At 53.4% G+C, this 19,892-nt stretch overlaps 2 protein-coding genes across 10 annotated transcripts; both read left to right on the forward strand.

Annotated features, from left to right (window-relative positions):
• The first annotated feature begins 1,353 nt into the window (after window positions 1–1,353).
• Window positions 1,354–15,181, forward strand: SECTM1 (secreted and transmembrane 1). Of its 8 annotated transcripts, XR_014078850.1 has the most exons (7): window positions 1,354–1,460; window positions 9,448–9,601; window positions 9,787–10,101; window positions 10,696–10,728; window positions 10,980–11,140; window positions 11,539–11,679; window positions 13,839–13,980. XR_014078850.1 is itself a non-coding variant. In XM_081576928.1 (6 exons), exons 2-6 carry the CDS (start codon window positions 9,514–9,516, stop codon window positions 14,010–14,012), a joined length of 771 nt encoding a protein of 256 aa, XP_081433054.1. In that variant the 5' UTR covers window positions 1,354–1,460; window positions 9,448–9,513; the 3' UTR covers window positions 14,013–15,181. The 8 variants fall into 8 exon arrangements, 7 of the variants coding, with proteins under 7 accessions (XP_081433054.1, XP_081433058.1, XP_081433055.1 ...); XM_081576928.1 differs by lacking the exon at window positions 11,539–11,679 and having other exon boundaries at window positions 13,839–15,181; XM_081576932.1 differs by lacking the exon at window positions 13,839–13,980 and having other exon boundaries at window positions 11,539–12,208.
• On the forward strand, window positions 15,121–18,371 carry CD7 (CD7 molecule). Of its 2 annotated transcripts, XM_081576936.1 has the most exons (5): window positions 15,121–15,181; window positions 16,207–16,521; window positions 16,776–16,909; window positions 17,221–17,359; window positions 17,920–18,371. In XM_081576936.1, the coding sequence occupies exons 1-5, from the start codon at window positions 15,130–15,132 to the stop codon at window positions 17,946–17,948; spliced, it is 669 nt and encodes a 222-aa protein (XP_081433062.1). In that variant the 5' UTR covers window positions 15,121–15,129; the 3' UTR covers window positions 17,949–18,371. The 2 variants fall into 2 exon arrangements, with proteins under 2 accessions (XP_081433062.1, XP_081433063.1); XM_081576937.1 differs by lacking the exon at window positions 17,221–17,359.
• Window positions 18,372–19,892: the final 1,521 nt, after the last annotated feature.

The raw sequence follows: 19,892 nt of genomic DNA on the forward strand, positions 1-19,892 counted from the left end.
CCAACCCCTGACACAGCATCCCTGCTGGGTCTCTCTCTCCAAGCCTCTCTCTTTAGGGGTGAGGGAGGCAGAGCCAGGCCCAGCCCTGCACATGCCCCTTCGTTTCTGCTCACCCTTGACTCATGACTCCACCGCCCCAGGTGTGAGCTCACAGGACACATGCTGCCCGCAGCTGCAGCTGCACATCTGCCCCTCTGCCACAAGGAAGATGAAGCTTGGAGGGTGTAAGCAGGCAGGTTAGTTAGCGGGGAGTGACAACAGCAGCCTTCCTCCTGGTCTGCAGGAAATCTAGGCCCTGCTGCTGAGAGCCCGGAAGCTAGCAAGGCTGGACATGGACCAAGGACTCAGGATTCAAGCCAACAGCAGCCGCTTGCCTCCAGCATTTTGAAAAAAACGCAGCCTGGAGTCCAACAAAGAATGATTCAAACACCTCTGTCCTTCCTGACCCTTGTGACTCTCACACATTCCCCTTATTCTCTACTTTCAGAGTCTCAAAGAGAAACTTCTATCTTAGTGATTTTTATAAGCACCAAAACCATTTGTACCTGAGAAATGGACACACCCCTGTAAGGAAACTCCCAGCTTCCAGCCCTTCTCTGAGGTCAGCGCCTATTGGACTCCACCCTCTGGGAATGACTGCACTCAGGTATGTCCTGGGGTCACCTGTGTTTGTCCACAGAGTGTCTCCACACCCACCCTGCTAGGACCCTCCGTGGGGAGGGAGCTGGGAAGAGGGGCTCCTTCTGCTCAAGGGCTAATGAAGGACAATTTATATTTGAAACTCTTTACCACTTGCTCCTATTCACTCTTGCTCCTTATCCCTGTCTGCGCCCCCAGCATGACTTCTATCTAGGTGGACCCAACTTGCACTTCTGACAAGTTGGAATCAGGCTCTGAGGATTCTCAATGGGCAGGGCTCTGTCCAGTGTCTGTGTGTGGGCTGATGCACACAGCAGGGGACCGGGAGGTCCCCAGATCCACGCAGTGGGGTGAACACACCCAGCTCCCTAAACAAGGATCTGTTCAGACAGAGCTTGAAAGTGGAAAACTCTAGGAACTGGCTCTCCTGGAAAACTGACCTACCGTTTTCTTAGAATCATCATCTAATGCCCTGTGTCTAATAAAAATATAATAAGGAATTCACTATCAAGAAAATCATCTTTTCCCCTCAACTCTGGGCAGTTCCTGAAACTCGAGTGACTTCCCATAATTTGAGATTTCCTTTCTGAATATAGGACCTGGGTGCCAGCCCTCACGTGCCTGGATTCTGAATCCTTCCTGCCTCCTCCTCCTTTCCTGGCTCCGCCCTGGAATCATCATTCGGGTTTAGTCCAGCCACGCAGACCAGCGAGCAGACAGGCTGTAGCTGCGGACCGGCCGGGAGGGCCGGCGGCGTGCAGGAGCCGCGGGTGCGGAGGAGCTGGGGTAACGCGGCGGCGCAGGCGAGAGCGGCGGCGCAGGTGAGAGCTTGAGGGGCGATGGCCGGGGCTCCTGGTGTCGGGTGGCTCCGCTCACTCGAATAGGGGCTGGGTTGATGAAGATGGGGCGCTGAGCTCTCGGGCTCTGCGCTCTGCACCTCTGCTGAGGGAGAGATAAAGACAAAGACTTAGCAGTCCTGGTGGGGAACCGCGTCTCTGAAGGGCGGACCCAAGCTTGGCTCTGCCTCTCTCTGGAGGGGCAGAAAGTTGGCATCTCGAGCTCCCAGATGTCCACCTATCCCCACACAGCCCCTGCTGCCCCGGATCACATCTGGGGTGAAACACTTTCACATACAGGCCAACACTGCGGCTCTCATACTTGCCCACACGCTCACTTTCATGCACATACACACTTGTGTGCACTCACAAGGGGCACACACGCACACTCAGCCCATTCACTCACAAACACTCATTAAAACAGAGCGAAACCTCTGAGACTTCCCCTAAGGTCGGGGGGCGAGGGGCACTCCACTGCCTCTTTCTATGCTCTCCTTTCATTTTTGGTTAAGCTGCAGCAGCAATCTCTAAATTCAATGCACCACCCACTGCTGGTTAATGATCTGCTATTTGAAAGTCACTTTGCACTCCCAGTGCCTGTGGAGCCAGAGACCCTGGAAGACCCTCATCCCCTGAGACTAAATAGTGAAGGTGGTGGGGAGGTACAGGGCCCCCCCGCCCCCAGCCTCACAAGGCACTTCCTCTGAGAATTCTCCCCATCCTTGCACCAGCAGGATGGGGAGGATTCTCAGAGGAAGTGCCTTGTGAAAGAGAGTGAGAAGTAGCCCAGCTGATGGGCTGGCAGGTACTGAGGCTGTGAGGCTGCAAGCGTTTACAGACTCAGCCCCCAGGCCTGGAGGAACTCATTACTGCCCAGTAGGGATCCCTCCTGGCCATAGCAGCAGGGACAGGACACAGCAAAGGTGCCCTGGACTGGGGCATCTCTTCCCTCAGAGCCAGGGTTGGGGCTCCGTTTCAGCTGTCTTCCGAAGGTGGTTGGTTGCCTCCCTCCACACTGTTGGTGAAAGGCCAGGCTGAACAGCAGGGTGCTCACCTTCCCATGTAAATATCCAGGTTCATACAAGTTACCACTGAGCCTTTGCATGGGAAACCTGGTCCAGCTTCTCCTAGGTGCTGCAGGAATGGAGATCCCTGCTGACCGAGAACCCCTGTGGCCCTGGTCAGCCGATAACCCTCGGGTCCACATACCTGCTGCCTCAGTTTCCCCAAGGTGCTGTGGCAGGACAAAGTGCTGGCAACAGCACGCACTTTCCAAGGTGTTTCACTGACTCTCAAATGTGACCAGGTCCCCAGTGACAGCACAAATCCCAGCTGTGTGTCCCAGCTTAATATATGTAGATAGCAGCACCTGTGACTGTGATCTGAGAGAATTATGAATTGTTGCCTCACTTTTCCCAATTCCAGAAGCCTCAGGGCCCCTCCAGGTCTTGCCCCATGCATGCAGTCTTCCTGTACTACCCCGACCCTCTGCCTTCTCACCCCTCTCTTCCCCTGTTGTGCCCTGGCCTCTCTCTCTCCCATTTTTCTGTCTTTTGCAGCATCAGAGACAAGAGGAGAGACTCAGGAAGAGGGGTAGAAATGCCAAACTTAAAAACCTGTCTGAATTTCAGATAACAAATCACTTTGAAATGTAAATATGTGGCAAATATTATATAAAATATACCTATATTTAAAAATAGGACAACAGTGGAACCCCAGACTGATAAGGGCAACAAAGGTGCCTGAGGACACAGAGAGCTCCTCCCATCCCCATTCCAGCTCTTCCATCCTCAGACAAGCCCCTCCATACCAGTCTAGCTCCTCCATCCCCAGTCCAGCTCTTTGCAGACAGCTCTCTATAAGGTGGAAAAGTCTGTGTCTCCATTGTACAGATTTGGTTTAGTTGAGACTTGTCTATGGTTTTGAGGATCTGCCACAACCTGGAGTTCTAGCCAGCTTTTAGGCTCTATTGTCTGACAATGAGGAGCCAGGCCCAAGGTGATTGGAGTTTGGGGGCAGAGACTGGTGGGAAGGGACCCTGGCGTTTCCTTATCCAGATTCTGGAAGCCTCCAGGGGCTTTCCCAGTGAGGAGAACCTCAGGGAACGCATGAAGCTGGACTGAGAGGCTCATGTGTGTGAGGGCAGAGTCCCGCCATGGCCTGGGGAAGGCTCAGAGAAGACTGGAGGTTTTGGGTTACCGGGAAGAGCAGCAGGGAGTCCCAACCAGGGCCCGTCTGGGAGCCCACACCTTCAGCAACCTTGGACAACATGACAGAAGATGGCCAGGGGTCCCCTTTGCACAGGCCATACTCCCTCAGGAGGACTCCAGGTGGTGGTAGAGAGTCTGTGACACTTCCTGGTTTCATAGTCTTCTGGTCATTTCATTATCTGTGAACACATACCTATAAATAGCACATCTCGTGACTACAAATGGGTATTTAAGGTGAAGCTAAAACAGATACTAATGTTTAAAAAATGAGTCAATGTAAAATAATTTTTAGGACATAGGGGTATGTGCAAAGTGAAAGTGTTAGTCGCTCAATCATGTCTGATTCTTTGTGATCCCATGGACTGTAGCCCACCAGGCTTCGGCATCCATGGGATTCTCCAGGCAAGAATACTGGAGTGGGTTGCCATGCCCTCCTCCAAGGGATCTTCCTGCCCTAGGGTTCAAACCCAGGTCTCCCACATTGCAGGCAGATTCTTTACCATCTAGGCCATCAGGGAAGCCCAAGAATACTGGAATGGGTAGCCTATCCCTTCTCCAGGGGATCTTCCCAACTCAGGAATCAAACTGGGGTCTCCTGCATTGCAGGCAAATTCTTTACCAGCTGAGCTACCAGGGAAGAATGAATTTTTAGGACATAGGGATATGTAGTGTTGTGAAAACCACAGAGGTTGGGGCAGGGAGGCTGGCAGGGCGGGGAGGCTGGTGAGAGAGGCTCTCTGGGGTGTTTCCCTGGCAGGTAGACAAACTATGAGATACTGAGAGCAGAGGTTGGTTTGGTGGGCCTGACTTAGGCTCAAAGAGCCCCACACACCTTTCTCAGGGGGGCATTCCCTCGCTGTTGGAAGACACCTGCTGCCCTCCCAGCCGATCTCTGGACTTCAACCTGCTGCGTCCTTTTGCTTTCCTTTTACTGGTCAACACACACGCTCCCTCCCAGAGTCCAGTCTGGCCAGCCAGCGTGTATTACAAAAACACCCTTTTGCTGAGGTCACTCATTCAGTTCTTCTGAGGCACCTGCCCAGAGCTCATTGGAGGGGACTGACCACACCCTTGGTGTGGGATTGGCCCTGCAGGGAATTCTGAGCAGGTCTGCAGGAATTGAGCACCTATTATAGGCAGAGCATGTGGGAGGTCCTAGGGGCCCTCCCCCCAGCACTGTGTGTGTGTGTGTGTGTGTGTGTGTGTGTGTGTGTGTGTGCCTGTGTGCATATGACAGGGTGTTCTTGCAGGGAGTGGGAGTAGGATCCTGGAAGCTTCTGTAAAGGGGGTGTCTTCATCAGACTAGCTTGTCCTGGCTCTGCATGGAGTGAGACCCTGCATGGTTCAGGATTGTGAATGAACCCACTCATTCATTTATTTTCAGTCAACATCCTGGTGGCTCAGAGAATCTGCCTCCAAGGCGGGAGACTCAGGTTCAATCTCTGGGTTGGGAACATCCCCTGGAGAAGGGAAGGGCAACTTACTCCAGTATCCTTGCCTGGAAAGTCCCATGGACAGAGGACCCTGGCAGACTATAGTCCATGGGGTCACAAACAGTCAAACAGGACTGAGTGACTTTCACTTTCACTTTTCACTCAACATCCCAGAAAGTGCACGAGGAACTTGAAACATGACTCCTAAATTTATGGAAAGGATAAAAGCTGGACAATGGCCAGGAATAGGTGATGAGGAAAGGTTTTGAGGGGGTGGATTTCCTTCTGGATACTACAGACCTGGCTATCTCTCTCCCAGAAAGAACACACCTGCCCTTCCCACTAAGTCTCCTGGTCGTGCTGGGCATTGGGTAATGATGCCAGGTCACCAGCAGGAGGCTCCCCCTCTCACACAGCTGAGGGATCACTGCTCTCAGAGCACAGGCTGAGGTGACACTGCTGTTTTGGTTCCCTGGGGGGGTGAACCCTCCATGTGACCCTGAGGACACCTGCCTGCTCCAGCCTTGGGGGCCAGTGGGCAGGCCTCCCTGGGAACGTATTCTTCAGCCTGGGGAGACTTGGACTGCCTCCCTGTCGATGGGACACCCAGGCCCACGTTCGGTGGAGAACATGGGGGCCAAAGGCTGTTCTGTTGTCAGTGGAAGCAGCAGAGTGGCTGGGGTCCGCGGGGAGACCTTGAGGAGACTGGAGACGCTGGGGGTACTGCCCAAGGCTTCCTCCAGGACAGGTCAGTGGCCAGAGATGAGCACACAAGATGGCTCTCCTGCCTGCTCAGGCAGGCTCAGGGTAGGACATCGCTGGGCAAGGGTCTCCCTCCAGGCAGCCCCGAGGGCTCTGGCTAGGGAGCCAGGAGTCGCTGTCCACCACCAGCAGGGATGCCTTTGGGCCCTGTGGTTCACTGGGTGCCAATCTGTGTATGAGAAACTTCCAATCTAAGAAAAGTTATTTTGTAAAAAATACTCAGGAAAAGAATTGAGCAGATCTTATCTGAGGTGCCAGGAAAAGCCCCAGCACAGGAAGTTGCAACACCTCTTTCTAGAACCTTCCATCACATGAGGTTCTCAGCAGCAAGTAATAGTGATGAGCTATTTATGACCCATCCTGGCAATTGCTGAAAGGCAGCTACTGGATTGTGTCCACCTGTGAAATCTCAGCCTCTTTTGCATTACGCTGCGCAGGTTGGGGAGGATCAGGGCAGCTGTCTCTCTTCACTCAATCACCAAATTCTTGGTTCTTTAAAAAAAAAAAAAGAAATTGATTAAAACTATGTTAATGTTCTTGTGCAAAACAAACGTCCAAGGAAAGGTAAACAGAGCCACAGAGAGAACCTGCCCTCCCAGGGGTGAAAACACACGATGGACAGCATAGTGGCTTGTATCACGTGGCTTGGCAGGGCCTGAACAGCCCCACATGGTGGGGGTGCCTTGGCCAGGGGGACAGGGAGCTTCACTCTTCAGTGCCTCGGGCACCACTTGTCCTCCTGGGAAGGAAGCAAAATTAGACCTGTGACATGCCAGTTGCAAATAGACCTTAGGAATATTCAAGATTTGAGCATAAAAGTAGACAAAATTTGACCATGATGGATATTCCACCATCTGGGAAGCCTTTTTAAAAGGATACTTTAAACAAACAAACAAAAACTGCTTTAAAACAAAACTCTGAAGCGTTCAAGGAAAAGACAGACAGGACAACATAAACGTGGAGTCTTTACTCCAGAGAGGATCAGGGGAGAAATGGTGATGGAAATGTACTTACCCTGGAAGGCAGTTTGTTTCTTTAAGGGGTGAAAGTCTTATAAACCTGTAAGGAGAAGACAGACACTCCCAGGAAGATGAGCAAAGGGTTTGCAAAGGCAGTGACAATATGGAAACCCAAAGGGCCAGAAACGGGATGAGCTGGTCAGCCTCCCACAGCACCAGGTGTTACCTGGAAGAGGCAGAGCTGGGAGCCAAGGGGACCGGGCAGCTCACAAGCTAAGACAAAGGGAATCCTTGCAGCCACTGAAGTCAAGGATCCGGGGAGGCAGATCTCACCAGCAACACACTAAAAAGTGAGAACCAGACGCAGAGAAATGGACAGAACACGACCCCAGAACACTCCTTCTAGTGTCTGGGGTTTGTGCCTGATTATTCCAGTGAGGAGAAAGCTGAGGTCTGGGGAAAGAGGGAGGGGACAGTGTGAGTGTCCTGGGGCGGCCGTGACCAAGGACCACAAACGGACGGGATCAAAAGAACCAAAGTTTGCCCTCCTCCAGTTTGGAGGCCAGAAGTCCAAAATCAAGGTGTCAGCACGGCTGCAGGGAAAATCCTTCCTTGTCTCTTCCAGCTTCTGGTGGCTCTGGCGTCCCTTGGCTTGTGGCCACGTCCCTCCAATCTGTGCCTCTGTCAGCTCCTGGCCTCTCCCTGTGTCTCTTTCTTACAAAGTTCTCTCTTCTTATAAGAAAGCCAGTCACATTAGGCTGGGGCCCACGCTGCTCTAATACGACCTCCTCTTTATTTATGGCTGCAAAGGCTCTACTTCCAAGTAAGGTCACCTTCACAGGTTCCGAGTGCACATGTGTTTTGGGGCCACCTTTCACCCTTCCCTGATGGCTCAGTAGTAAAGAAACTGCCTGCCAATGCAGGAGATGTGAGTTTGATCCCTGAGTCGGGAAGATCCCCTAGAGAAGGAAATGGCAACCCACTCCAATATTCTTGCAAGGGAAATCCCATGGACAGAAGAGCCTGGTGGGCTATAGTACATGGGGTTGCAAGGAGTCAGACACAGCTTAGTGACTAAACAAGAACAACATTCACCCTAGTACATACAGTACAGAGGGAGAGAAGAAAGAGACAAGTAGTGGGTTGTCTAACCTGATTCCACATATGTAAAATCACATACACGTGTGTGCACAACAACACATGTCTCTCAGGTGACGTCTTTCTTCCTCAACTACAAATGTTGTACATATGTGAGAAAAGAAGGCTGTCCTTCTGACGATAAATAAGGAATAGAAGCAAGTTTAGAAAATCAAGGGAAGCGGGAGACAGCAGCACCAGTCACAGGGATCTGGGGGCTGAGATTGTCCCTCCCCATGTCATTCTCCTTGTTTGACCCAGAGTCTCCTGGAGTCAGGACTGGGGCTGGTCACCAATGGCCCCCAGCTCCTGGAAGCGATTACATCCACAGTTCCCTTTGCTCCTGGCCCTTCTGCCCAGTTCCCCTCAAAGTGGAAAACAAAAATCAGAGACACTGAATTCAAAACCAAAGGGTACCAACTCCACGGGATTCTGGAAAAGGCAAAATCTGGACATGGTAACACGATCAATGGTTGTCAGGAGTTGGGGGGAAGGAGGGGTGAATAGATGGAACACAGAGGATTTTTAGGGCAGTGAAGCTACTTTTTGTTGTTCAGTTGTTAAGTCGCATCCAACTCTTTGTAACCCCATGGACTGTTACCTGCCAAGCTCCTCTGTCCTCCACTATCTCCTGAGTTTGCTCAAATTCATGTCCATTGAGTTGGTGATATTATCTAACCATCTCATCCTTTGCGTAATACCGAATGATAGCTATATGTCATTATGAAAAGTGAAAGTGTTAGTTGCTCAGTCATTTCTGAGTCTGTCCATGGAATTTCCCAGGAAAGACTACTGGAGTTGGTTGCCATTTTCTACTCCAGAGGACCTTCCTGACCCAGAGATTGAACCCTCATCTCTTGTGTCTCCTGCATTGGCAGGCAGATTCTTTACCGCTGGGCCATCTGGGAAGCCCAAATGTCAGTTTTACTGGATGCCAAAGCCTGAGATGAGCATTTGTTTCAGAGGAAGTGGAAGTTCAGCTTTCTGGACTGTAACTCACGAGTTCTACAGGAAGACTCTTTTTGTTGATAAAAGCAAATCTGGAGAGTTCACCAAGGGTCCCCAAATGCCAAGCCTCAGAATGCAAGAGTGGAAGAGGGGCTGGCAGCATCCAAGGTGGTCTTAGGTTGGTGTCAGGTTCAAGTGGTTACTCAAGATTCTGTGTGTCACGACCAGTCTCTACAGGACACACGGCTCAGGGAGTTTTGCATGTTTTATATAAAATTCAAGATAACCTCTGCAATATAAATGGACTTGTCTCCCAGGGACTTGTTTCCTGTCTCATCTGTGTTTCTCATCTATCTGGCAGTGGTCCCACTGCAGACATTATAAAGGTATAAAGGAGGGTCAGGACACAGTGGTCAAGGAGGAGCTTAGGGACCCTCGCCCACCCTGGCCAGGGTGTAGCCCCTCTCACTGGCTTCCAAAGGAGCCTAAGGGGACTCTGACTCATCAGCTTTCCTTCCTCCAGGGAGTGTCCCAAAAACCAGTAAGGAGGCCGAGGGGCCCCTTAAAACTCCTCCCCGTCCTGCTGGCCATGGTGACCTCAGCATCCACTCTCCTCGCTCCCAGGATGCTCTGGGTCCTCTTGTTCTTGGCTGCCCTCAGGATTGCTCAGAGTGGAAGTAAGTTGCATGGTCCCAGCTCTGCTAGGGGGACCCCAACAGGGGCAAGACAGGTGTGGGAGGAGACCTAGATCAGGCCAGGAGGGGCCCAGGCTCCAGGTAATGTCAGTGACCCCAGGAAGGGCAGTCAGTGGATGTCCTGAGGTCCAGCCATAACCCACATGTGTGACTGTCCCCCCACACAGATTGGGACCACCCCAACTGCACCAAGGGTGTGGTTTCTGTGCTCAGGGGCAAGCCAGCCATGATGACCTGCAGCATCTCCAATGCCTTCTCCCGCATCAACATCTCCCTGCAAGCGAACCACACGGCACCCTGGAAGCTCATCTTCAGTGTAGAGGCCCCAGGAAACTTCTGCCAGGATGGATGGCAGCTCTGGGTTCAAGAGGGCAAGGCGCACCTAGTAATTGAAGAAGCCCAGGACATCCAGGCAGGGCAGTACAAGTGGAGTCTGATGGGGCTCCAGAGAAGCTTCAGAACTACCACCCTGAACGTCTCAAGTGAGCAGGGCGGGGTTGGCAGGGGGGAGTTGACCCCCAAGAGCTTCTCTAACTGGAGGGAGGCGAAAGCAACTAGGGAGGAGTGATTCCTGCCCACCGGAGGTGCCCAGAACCACGGAGATGAGGCCTGAAGAGTTCTTCCACCCTGCCCCACCCACCCCACATCTGTGCCCTCTCTGAGCTTCTCCTCAGGGCAGTCCCTGCACGTTAGCCTGGTCACTGTCCCCGTCTGCTCAGGGAGCTGGTGCCTTCCCTCCCTAAACACCTCCTATCCCCCGACCCCCACCCTTTCCTTTGCTGCAAAACTCCCCAAGTCAGCATCACTTCCTCCCACCCCCTTCACCTGTTCTAACGCAGTCATAGTCACCCTGAGCACTGGGGACAGGAAGTAGGGGTTCAGCTTTGCCCCGGACCAGGAACAGTGGGAGGGGCTGAGAAGGCACCCCCCAACCCAGCCGGGCCCTGGGGGGGGAACCCAGTGAGGCCTTCATGAACTCCTGTATCCAGGGCTCATCTGATACCTTGGGCAGAGGGGCTCCGTCAGTCTTGCCCTGGGCAGGCCCCCCACCAACCTGCCCTGTGTCTCTTTGGCAGAGCCGCAAGACCTGCTCTTCATACCTTCAGTGGGTAGGTGTTTCTATGTTCATCCTGGGCTATAGGAGGGGAGCCCCCAGAAAGCCTCCTTGGATCTTCCCTCCTCAGACACCCTCACCCTCTGTGCCTGGAGCCCTGCCCATCCCATGCACCCATCCCCCTGCCACTCTCCCACCCATGGGCTCCCCAACCACAGGCGATGTCCCCCTCGAGGGTGCCCCCAAGGTGGTCAGGGGTTCCTGCACAGGTGAATAAAGGAGGGTGGTCCTGCCCTCTCCCTGCAGGCCCGGAGATGAAGCTGCACAGTCTCAAGACTGATCCCAAGGACAAGAGCCAGATCCAGGTGGTCTTCCCCATCCTCGCCCTGATCGTCCTCTCCATCCTGGTGATCTGCACGCTGGCCTGGTGCCGAAGGCGTGGTTCCCCACTCTCCAGGGTCCAGCAGGTATGATCCACTGTGCCTGGTTAGTGGGCTGGGGAGGGGATCTTGCGTGGTGTCATCTCAGACCTGGCATAGACACTCTTCCCCATGGCTTTGTACCCACCAAGACAAGTGAGAGAGTGGGGAGCATTTGATGTCCAGAGAGCAGTGCCCCTCCCCCAGAGGACCCCAGCCAGCAAATACAGTCCCAGGCCCAGAACGCAGATGCCCCACTCCCAGACAGGCCACTGAGTCCACACTGTCCCTAGGACACCCTGGAGGATGGCATGGGGGCTAGACTTCCTGGTCCTTCCAGGAGACCTAAGATGTGTGGGCAGTGGGTGTGTCTGCAGATGTACCTGCAGACAGAGTGGTGTCTGCACATGGCTTTCATCTCCCTCCCTCCCTCCCTCTCTCCCCAGGTAAGGAGCCTCTGAGTCCGGAGTACCCAGCGTATCGCACTACACAGAGCGGAAGCGCTGCGGGGAAGACCAGGCCGAGGACTAGGAAGCTTGGCAACCTCCTGGCCTCTCCCTAACACACACGCCAAAGAGGGCTCTTTAGTAGGTCCTGGGGCCCAAAGTACAAAAATCTCAAGTTCCAAAGCACTTGACCTAACAGGATCCTCCCCCACCCCTCCCCAACCCAGGCCTGGGCTCCTACCCTGGGCAGGAGTGCCACGCTGCTGTCACCTGGGAGATGCCCCAGTCTGGGGTCCTCAGCTGATCATGTCTTTGGACCATGAATAAGACCCTCTTGGACCCTCTTGTCTTTGGAACATGAATAAGAACCAGTTTGAGGCACCTTCCTGTCAGCAGTTGTGGAACCGAAATGAGGATATCAGTGGCCTGAGATGATGCATGGGGCCTCCTCCACCACCCCCAAGGGGTAGAGCAGCCCCTCTGGATGGGAGGCTGGACAGGTGGCTTCTGGTGGGATCTGTGTCCAACCTCCCCGGTCTCCCCCAGCCCCGGGGCTCCCCTCTCTGCCACCTGCCCTACCTGCTGCCCCTTCCTGTTCCCAAATGTATATCAAACCATATCCCAAACTGTATACGCCAGATGTCTTTATAAGAAAAACTGTATAACTCCACTGAGTGTATCCATTGTTTTTTTTTGGGGGGGGAGTGGGTGGCAGTAGGTCTTTTTTTCTTTCTTTTCTCTTTTGTTCTCTTATGATTTGATGACTATCTTTAGTGCTGTGCTTGAATTCCTTTTTCTTTTGTGTGTGTATATCTATGATATTAATAGATTTTTGGTTTGCCGTAACCATGAGATTCTGATACAGCAGTCTATATATACATGCATGATTGTTTTAAGTTGCTGATCTCTTCTTTTCCAATGCATTTCAAATGTCCTGCATGTGTACTCTCCTCTTCTCATGGTTACTGGTTTTGATATCATATTTGAGTGTGTGGATGGTTTCCTACTTTTACTGTATGTTTGCCTTTACCAGTGAGCCCTCCCATTTCATCCTTTTCTTGTTTCTCGTTGTGGCCTTTTCTTTTCAGCGTAGAGAAGTTCCTTTAAAGATAGAGCTGGTTTGATGGTTCATTGAGTGTATTCTTAAAAGGCACATATAAGGTGATAAAAGAAGGTTTTTCTAGAAGTACCACATTCAGTACTTTGCAAAGCAAACATCCACATTGCTAATCCTCAAGATGAATACACTAAACCTACTAGCAAATCATCGAATGAGCTGAGAAATATATCTTTAAGTGAAGAAAATAAAAATCTGAAAGAAGCTACTGTGAGTCTTAAAAGCTGAAAAGTCCCAATGAGGGCTCCCCTGGTGGTCCAGTTGTGAAGAATTTGCCTTGCAATGCAGGGGACGTGGGTTCAATCCCTGGTGAGGGAATTAAGATCCCAAGTGCTGTGGGGAAGTTAAGCCTACATGCCACAACTAGAGAGCCCATGAGACTCGACACAGTCAAATAAATAAATTAAAAAAAAAAAAGAAAGTCCAGATACATCCAAAAGGCCAGATATCTGGGAGTCCTCACTCACCATGAAGAATCTCAGATTGGACACAATGCATGGTGCCTGGTGACTGTGTCCTCACAGGAGGGTAATAACGATCCCAGAACAGCTTCACTGGCACCCAGAGTCCAGGTCTAGAACTGACTGTATATCTCCCAGGTTAAAGAAAGGTTCATGCCAGAAATGCTGGGTGTGTTCCACCCACTGGGCCAGGCCCCTAAGACACAGTGGGCAAGGCACGTGGGACCCCCATGCTTTGGGGGCCGTGGAAATCTGTTCCATTTTGCCTGAAACAGACCAAAGGTGTTGACTCTTTGAAAGTCATTCAAAGGTCATTTTAATATTGCTATTACGGTGGGACGGGCTCACATCAAGTCATTCAGCCCCTGCATACCCAAGGGAGGAAACCTAGAAAGAAATACTGTGTCTGGGTCTTTGACTAATTTTAACTTTCTACTTGTTACTTATCTGTATGTTCAAGGATTTCTCTAAAGGAAGTTTAGCTCTGAGTCCTTGCGGTGGTCTAGAGACCCTTCCCCCCAGGCCCCCCTTGCTCCTCCTCAGCCACGCTGGCCCTCTTGCAGGCCCTCAGAAAGCCCAGGCACTCTCTGGCCTTGGGGACCATGTGTGTGCTGATGCCTCTGCTTGGAACCCTGTTCCCAGATGTACTACCTGACCCTCTCTCACCTCCTCAGTCCTTTATGCCTATGGCCCCTTGAGGTTTGGCACCCCTCTCCCAACAGGCGCTGTGTGTCCTGCCGCAGGTCTGCTCGTCCATCCCTGGAGCCGTCTCCAGGCCACGGGCCTCTAGTCCATTTCACCCTCTGCCCTTGGCACTGGCACTGGCATGTGTGGACGCCCAGGGAGCGCTGGTGACCAACAAAGGTAGGATGAGGTTGGAATGGGGCGTGTTCTGACAAGTCTGACGCTTTTATTGCTTCTTGCCAACAATTTTGCTAGGATCCTCTGGGCCTTTGGCAAGATTCTGCCCCAGAAATAGATACCCTCTCGTGCAAGGAGTGTCTGTAGGTAGGTAGACAGCCCCCGCCAGGGGCCATCGGCCCAGCAAACCTAATCTGCCCCGACCTCAAACCCCACCCAGGACCCCGAGCCATCAGCACAGGAGCATCCAGTCAGAGGAGGGGGTTTCCAAGGAGGAAATATCTTAGGGCTGTCTGGCCATGCGTGAGCCACGTCCACACACCTGGCACATGCACATGTGGCTTTGGGGCCAACACTGGAAGCTTGGACCTCTAGCCCAAGACTGCCAGGACAGAGAAATGTCTTCCTCCTCCTGGTTGCCCAGAGTCTGTCTCTTCTTCAAGGACCTCCAAGCCCTCGGGGTCAGGGTCCAGGCCGGGGTCTCCCTCTGCCCTGGGGGCTGCTCCCCAGGACCCTGGTGCACCAACATACTGGATGGTAGCCCAGCTGAGCGGTCTCCAGCCCTTGCACCCACAGGAAAGAGAATTGCAAGCCACTCAGGCAGCCACAACCTGGGCACATGCCCCGGGCCCTTCCCTAGGACCACACTCAGCCCAGGCTGCAGGGCTGACAGACAGGATACTCCAAGTTTCTGGACATAAATCAGGTCCCAGTAGAAAGTGAACCAGAAGACTGGGGCATCCGGAACCTGACCCCCAACCCCACCCGGGGACCCCCTTATCTTTCTCTTTGTCCTGTCCCTGCCTATTCTTGCCCTCCTTTCTCCTCTCCCTGGTGTGCAACTGGGGCAGAGGGCCAGGATCTTAGCTCTACATGTGAGCGCTCAGACTTAAGAGTTGGGGAGGAGCGCTGCCCCTCCCAGCCTACAGCACGTCCCCTCGCTCATGGTACCACCTCCAGCAAGCCTTCCTGGAGGGCTCAACCACCCGTCACTCTGTGCAGCCCCCCTGCCTACCTCCTGCTCCATCTTGCTCCCTCCGCGCCTGAAAGTGGCACCTGGGAAGTGGTGGTGGCACGCAGTTGGGTGCTACAGACAGGAAGAACCGTGACAGCCCAGTGAGAGGGGCCCCTGCTCTTCCTCCTGCAGTGAGCATGGTTGGGCTCCTGGGGCTCCTGCTGTTCCCCTTGCTCCAGGCCTCCGGAGGTAAGGCTTCCCGACTCTCCATTACCCCATCCCCCACCATACTCCCAAGCAGGCTTAGCGCTTCCACTCAGCCCTCCCCTCCCCACCTCAGACTCTCTTTCCGGGGAAGGGGGTGATCTCTGGTGACTTTGAGGGAGACTTTCCCTTGGGGCCCCGGCAGTCCCTGCCGGGGGTCAGGTCCAGCCTTGGACACTTGGACCCAAAACCATGTGCATCAAGATGTTGCTGATGTATGGGTGCAGAGTCTCTGTGGTTGAAACTCTTCTTTCTCTTTATCTGAATTTTCTCCTACAACCATCAAGGCTGTCTTTGTCCTGAGAAAACATCGTCCTTCTGCTTGCCTTTTGCGCAAAGTTCTGCAGTGAGAAAGAGACCTTAGTTCCACAAAGTGGGATGGGGAACTTGGCGGCCACAATTCTTGTGCCCCCTCCGCCCAAAAACAGCTGCAGAATTTAGTTTCTGTAGAAGTTGATGTTTGGATTATGTTTGCACCTGGAAGCTGGGCCCTGCTGGGCCCCACTAGGCAGACAAGGGAAATTTTGGGGTGTCTCAGGGACAAGCGAGGATGTGCCCACCCCATGGAGCCACTGGCTTCAGGTGCCTGGAAATGGTGGGGAAACTGAGTCAGTCAGTGTTAAAAGAAACAGGGAGAGAAGACAGTGCCCCTGGCTCTTGCGGGAACTGCCATTTAAGAGGGGGAGAAGGTGTAGAACCGGGGAGAGTGGTTGGAAGTCTGAGTGCTTTGGAAGGAAGAGGCCTCACCTCCGACTTCCCCTGACCCTCGGGGTAGGGAGAGGTCACAGGTGGCCTGGCCCTCTGGGATCCCTCTGGAACTTGAGGACAGCCCAGGGTGCTGGCATCATGTGTTGCTTGCTCCAAGACTTCCAAAAGTTGCCTCTTCCTTGGTGACATGTCAACAGTGGAGTGTCCCTGGGCACCTCTGCCCTGCCACCATCCCCTGCACAGAGATGGGTCCCTGCCCTTCTGGCTAGGCCAGTGGTGATGATGGCGGGTCCTCCTTGCAGAGGTGTGGCAGTCCCCTCGCAAAACGATCGCTTTAGAGGGGGACTCCGTCAACATCACCTGCTCCACCCTGGGGACTCTGCATGGCATCTACCTGAGACAAACTTGGCCGAGCAAAAGCGATGTGATTTACTATGAAGATGGGTTGGAGCCCACCGTGGACCCACGGTTCCAGGGCCGCATTGCCTTCTCGGGGCTGCAACGCAACCTGACCATCAGCTTGTACCAGCTGCAGTTGGCCGACACCGGTGGCTACACTTGCGTGGCCATCATGGATGATGAGATCTTTGGTCCCGGCACCTTGATCATGGTGACAGGTAGGCAGTGTGCCAGCCCTAGGACCTCTCCACCTGCCACTCGCCAGCCTGGGCTCCATCTGCCCCTGTCTGGGAATCTTCCCTCTAAGCTTGCTTGAGTTACTCCTTCTAACATGAGCCCAACTCCTCTAGGAAGCCTCCTGGATTCCCCCCCACCCCCCCACACACTCCAAAGCCCTACCCTGCCCTGAACTGCAGAGGTTCCCAGGGACTCCCTCACCTGCCGAATGCCTCTCTCCGTTCCTTCTTCCCAGACCAACTGCCCCAGGCAGCGAACACATGCCAGGAGTCTCGGCTGATACACTTTGCCCTCCCCACGGCCTTGGGTGTGGGCTTCTTCCTTGTCGGGCTGGGACTGGGAGCAGTGTTTGTGCTGAAAAGAACACAGGTCAGTATGGACCCTCGGGTGTCACCGGTGTCCCTAGAAGCCCGCTCCTCTTAGAGAGCATGACGGGAAGGAGAGTGGGTAAGCCTCAGGGATCTGGCCACATGGGAAACCCCAGCACTCACTCACTCCTTCTGTCAGGGGCCCTGGGAGCTTAGAGGGTTTGGATGGTGGGGTTCAAGGTGAGAGGAAGCCCAAGAACTGGAACCACCTGCAGGGATGATTGTGGTGCCAGGAACACAGGTCCTGGTCAGCTATTTAAGGGAGGTTAGCGAGGTTCAGGGTGGCTCAGAGGGTAAAAAATCTGCCTGCAGTGCAGCAGAGCCGGGTTTGATCCCTGGATCAGGAAGATCACCCAGAGAAGGGAATGGCTACCCACTCCAGTATTCTTGCCTGGAGAATCTCCATGGACAGTGGAGCCTGGTGGGCTACAGTCCCTATGGTTGCAAAGAGGTGGGCATGACTGAGCGACTAATACTTTTCACAGAGGGTTCCAGAGAGATCCTCTCAGAGAACATGGGCATGCTGCATGTGACTGTGAAAGTGTGCACACATGTACTCATATGTGCATGCATACATGAGTGAGGCCTGTGAGCATGTGAAAACCACATGCAATCATGTGCTGGAGGTGGGAGAGGAGGGGCCAACAGAAACGGGGGCCAGGAAGTGGTCAACTCACCCCTGGTCCTTCAGCTTTCGCCCCTGCCTTCACCTAGCACCTCCTGCTCTGCATCCCCTGAGACAGCCAGGCCCCCCATCCCTGTCCAGGGACAGGGTATAAGGTCAATTCCACCTTCCACCTCCCTACTGCTGCCCCCGGGGCCCTGCCTCTGCCTACCTCACCCAGGCCTGGGCAGCTCTGGAGAAACGGGGGGCTGGCCGAGGACTCTCCTGGAACAGCTTCATGCAGGCCCCCAAATCTATTATGAAAGCTTCCTGAGGGGAAATGCCTTGAAGACAGAGGGTGCTCCTGAGCGAGTTGCCCCAGTGGGAGACAGCAGGCTTTCTTTCAGATCCAGAAACTCTGCTGTGTGAAGGATAAGAGCCCAGTGTACGTGATCTATGAGGACATGTCCCACAGCCGCTGTAACACCATGTCCGTCCCCAACCAGTACCAGTGAGCCCAGCAGGACCCCAGGCCTCCCTCTGTCCAGCAGATCTCTGGGCCAACCATCCACCCAGAGCAAACACACAGGCAGCTCCCCACAGCAGTCAGGCTCCCATAGCCTCCTCCAGGAAGCCCTCCTTGCCTGCCTCCCACCCTTGAGGCTGCTCCTGGCACCTTGGAACCACTGGGAAGGAAACTTCTCTGTCCTACGGCTACCCTGGCCCTTGCATGGCAGAAGAGGCTGCTCTGATGGATGGACTTGCCTTGGGGCAGAGGTCAGCTGGGGGGCTGGGAGCTGAACTCTGACTCCAGTCAAGCCTTGCCAGAAATAAAGGACTTCTCTTCTCCCCTTTCCAACTCCAGTGTCTATTTCTCAGCCAGTTCAGAGTCGAGGCGGGGAGGCTTGCCCGACACGTTCTCTGGCGCCGCTGAGGATTTCTGCAGCCTAAAGGATTCTGTGTGAAACTTTCAGGAAGGAGGGAGGGGCCAGGAGACACAAACTCACTCCAGTTCCTATTATGGCTGAGAAGGTGAAAATCAATCGGAGTCCTCCCAGCCTCCCTGGCCTCCACCACAGGGTGAGCTGGGGACGGAGGAAGGGGAGCAATGATCTGAGAGTCTTAACAGAGCTGCTGGGCTCTTAACTGGGCTGCTCCCAGTGTGCGCTCATGTTGGGGTGTGGTGGGAATTGGGGAACTGACCTTGGGGAAACAGGTGCACCCAGCATGGGTATGAACTGTAGCTACATCCTCCTGGATCTGGGGCCAAGAACTGGTAGACCATGCTGCCCACCAACTGAAATGAGAAAGCCCTTCATCCACTAGGTTTGCAAAGATTAAAATGTCTTTAAGTAATGACATTCCTTTTAGCTGGAATTGAGTCTTGGGGACATGATCTTTGGTCACAGAAACAAGATTACAGTGATAGCCATGGCAGTGTTACTTTCAATAACAAAATCAGCCACTGAGAAACTACCTAGATGTCCAAATAAGAAAACTGCTCAATCGATTACGGTGTGCACACGCAGCAGGCGTTAAAAAGACCCCATGAAGATTGAAACATCATGCTAGGAACTTTGTAAGATGTCATAAGGATACAAGCTGGTGCAGAGTATATGTGTGACCCCACATTTATAAAGTACAGATGGGTGTATGTGGTTGTTTAAACACCTGGCAGCACTATTATGTCTACACAGATGAAATAATGGGAGAACAGAAAACGTGGTTCTGTCTGGCTGTGGGGTGTGTGTCACTGGGGCAGGGAGTCACTGGGACACACTGGATTTGGGATGGGCAGCTTGGGATGTGATCTCAACAGCTCTTGTGGAGGGTATCAGGACCTGCAGCTGGGACCCAGAAGGGGAGGCAGAGACAAGGAACACAGTACCCCCATTCCCAGGGTCCCTAGGAAAGGCAGGCCGCCCTACTGAGCCAAGTACAGCAGGTGTTCACCTGTTACCTGCTGACTTCTGGTCCCTGCTCTTGACCACTCAGCAGCATGTCATTGGGCAAGTCCTGCCCCTCTGGGACTCAGTTTTCCCATCTGTAAATCAGGGGAGTGGGCCCATGCTCCCTTCAAGAGCTGGGTTCAGGACTTCCCTGGGGGTCCAGTGGCTAAGACTCCATGTCTCCTATGTAGGAGGCCCAGGTTTAACTCTTGGTCAGGGAACTAGATCCCACGTGCCGCTATCTAAAGATTCCATATGCCGCAAGGAAGATCAAAGATTCTGAGTGCTGTGACTAAGACCTGGCGCAGCCAAATAAATAATAACAATAATAATAATTTACAAAGAGCTGGATTCTGTGGTTTCCCAGTTACAATGAGGGCGCTTTCCACTGCCCCCACCCTCAGCTCCCACCGTAGCTTTAGCCTCTTCCC

The sequence above is a fragment of the Giraffa tippelskirchi genome, chromosome 3 (assembly GCF_054371585.1).
Source record: "Giraffa tippelskirchi isolate mGirTip1 chromosome 3, T2T-mGirTip1v1.2.pri, whole genome shotgun sequence".
In the NCBI taxonomy this organism is placed as follows: Eukaryota; Metazoa; Chordata; class Mammalia; order Artiodactyla; family Giraffidae; genus Giraffa; species Giraffa tippelskirchi.

Bases quoted from the DNA above. Each gene is read 5' to 3' on its own strand.
- SECTM1 (XM_081576928.1), top strand. From the start codon at position 9,514: ATGGTGACCTCAGCATCCACTCTCCTCGCTCCCAGGATGCTCTGGGTC. The intron at 10,729-10,979 runs GTAGGTGTTTCT...CTCTCCCTGCAG, and splicing joins GCTCTTCATACCTTCAGTGG to GCCCGGAGATGAAGCTGCAC. The intron at 11,141-13,838 runs GTATGATCCACT...CTCTCCCAACAG, and splicing joins CACTCTCCAGGGTCCAGCAG to GCGCTGTGTGTCCTGCCGCA.
- CD7 (XM_081576936.1), top strand. From the start codon at position 15,130: ATGGTTGGGCTCCTGGGGCTCCTGCTGTTCCCCTTGCTCCAGGCCTCC. The intron at 15,182-16,206 runs GTAAGGCTTCCC...TCCTCCTTGCAG, and splicing joins CTTGCTCCAGGCCTCCGGAG to AGGTGTGGCAGTCCCCTCGC. The intron at 16,522-16,775 runs GTAGGCAGTGTG...CCTTCTTCCCAG, and splicing joins CACCTTGATCATGGTGACAG to ACCAACTGCCCCAGGCAGCG.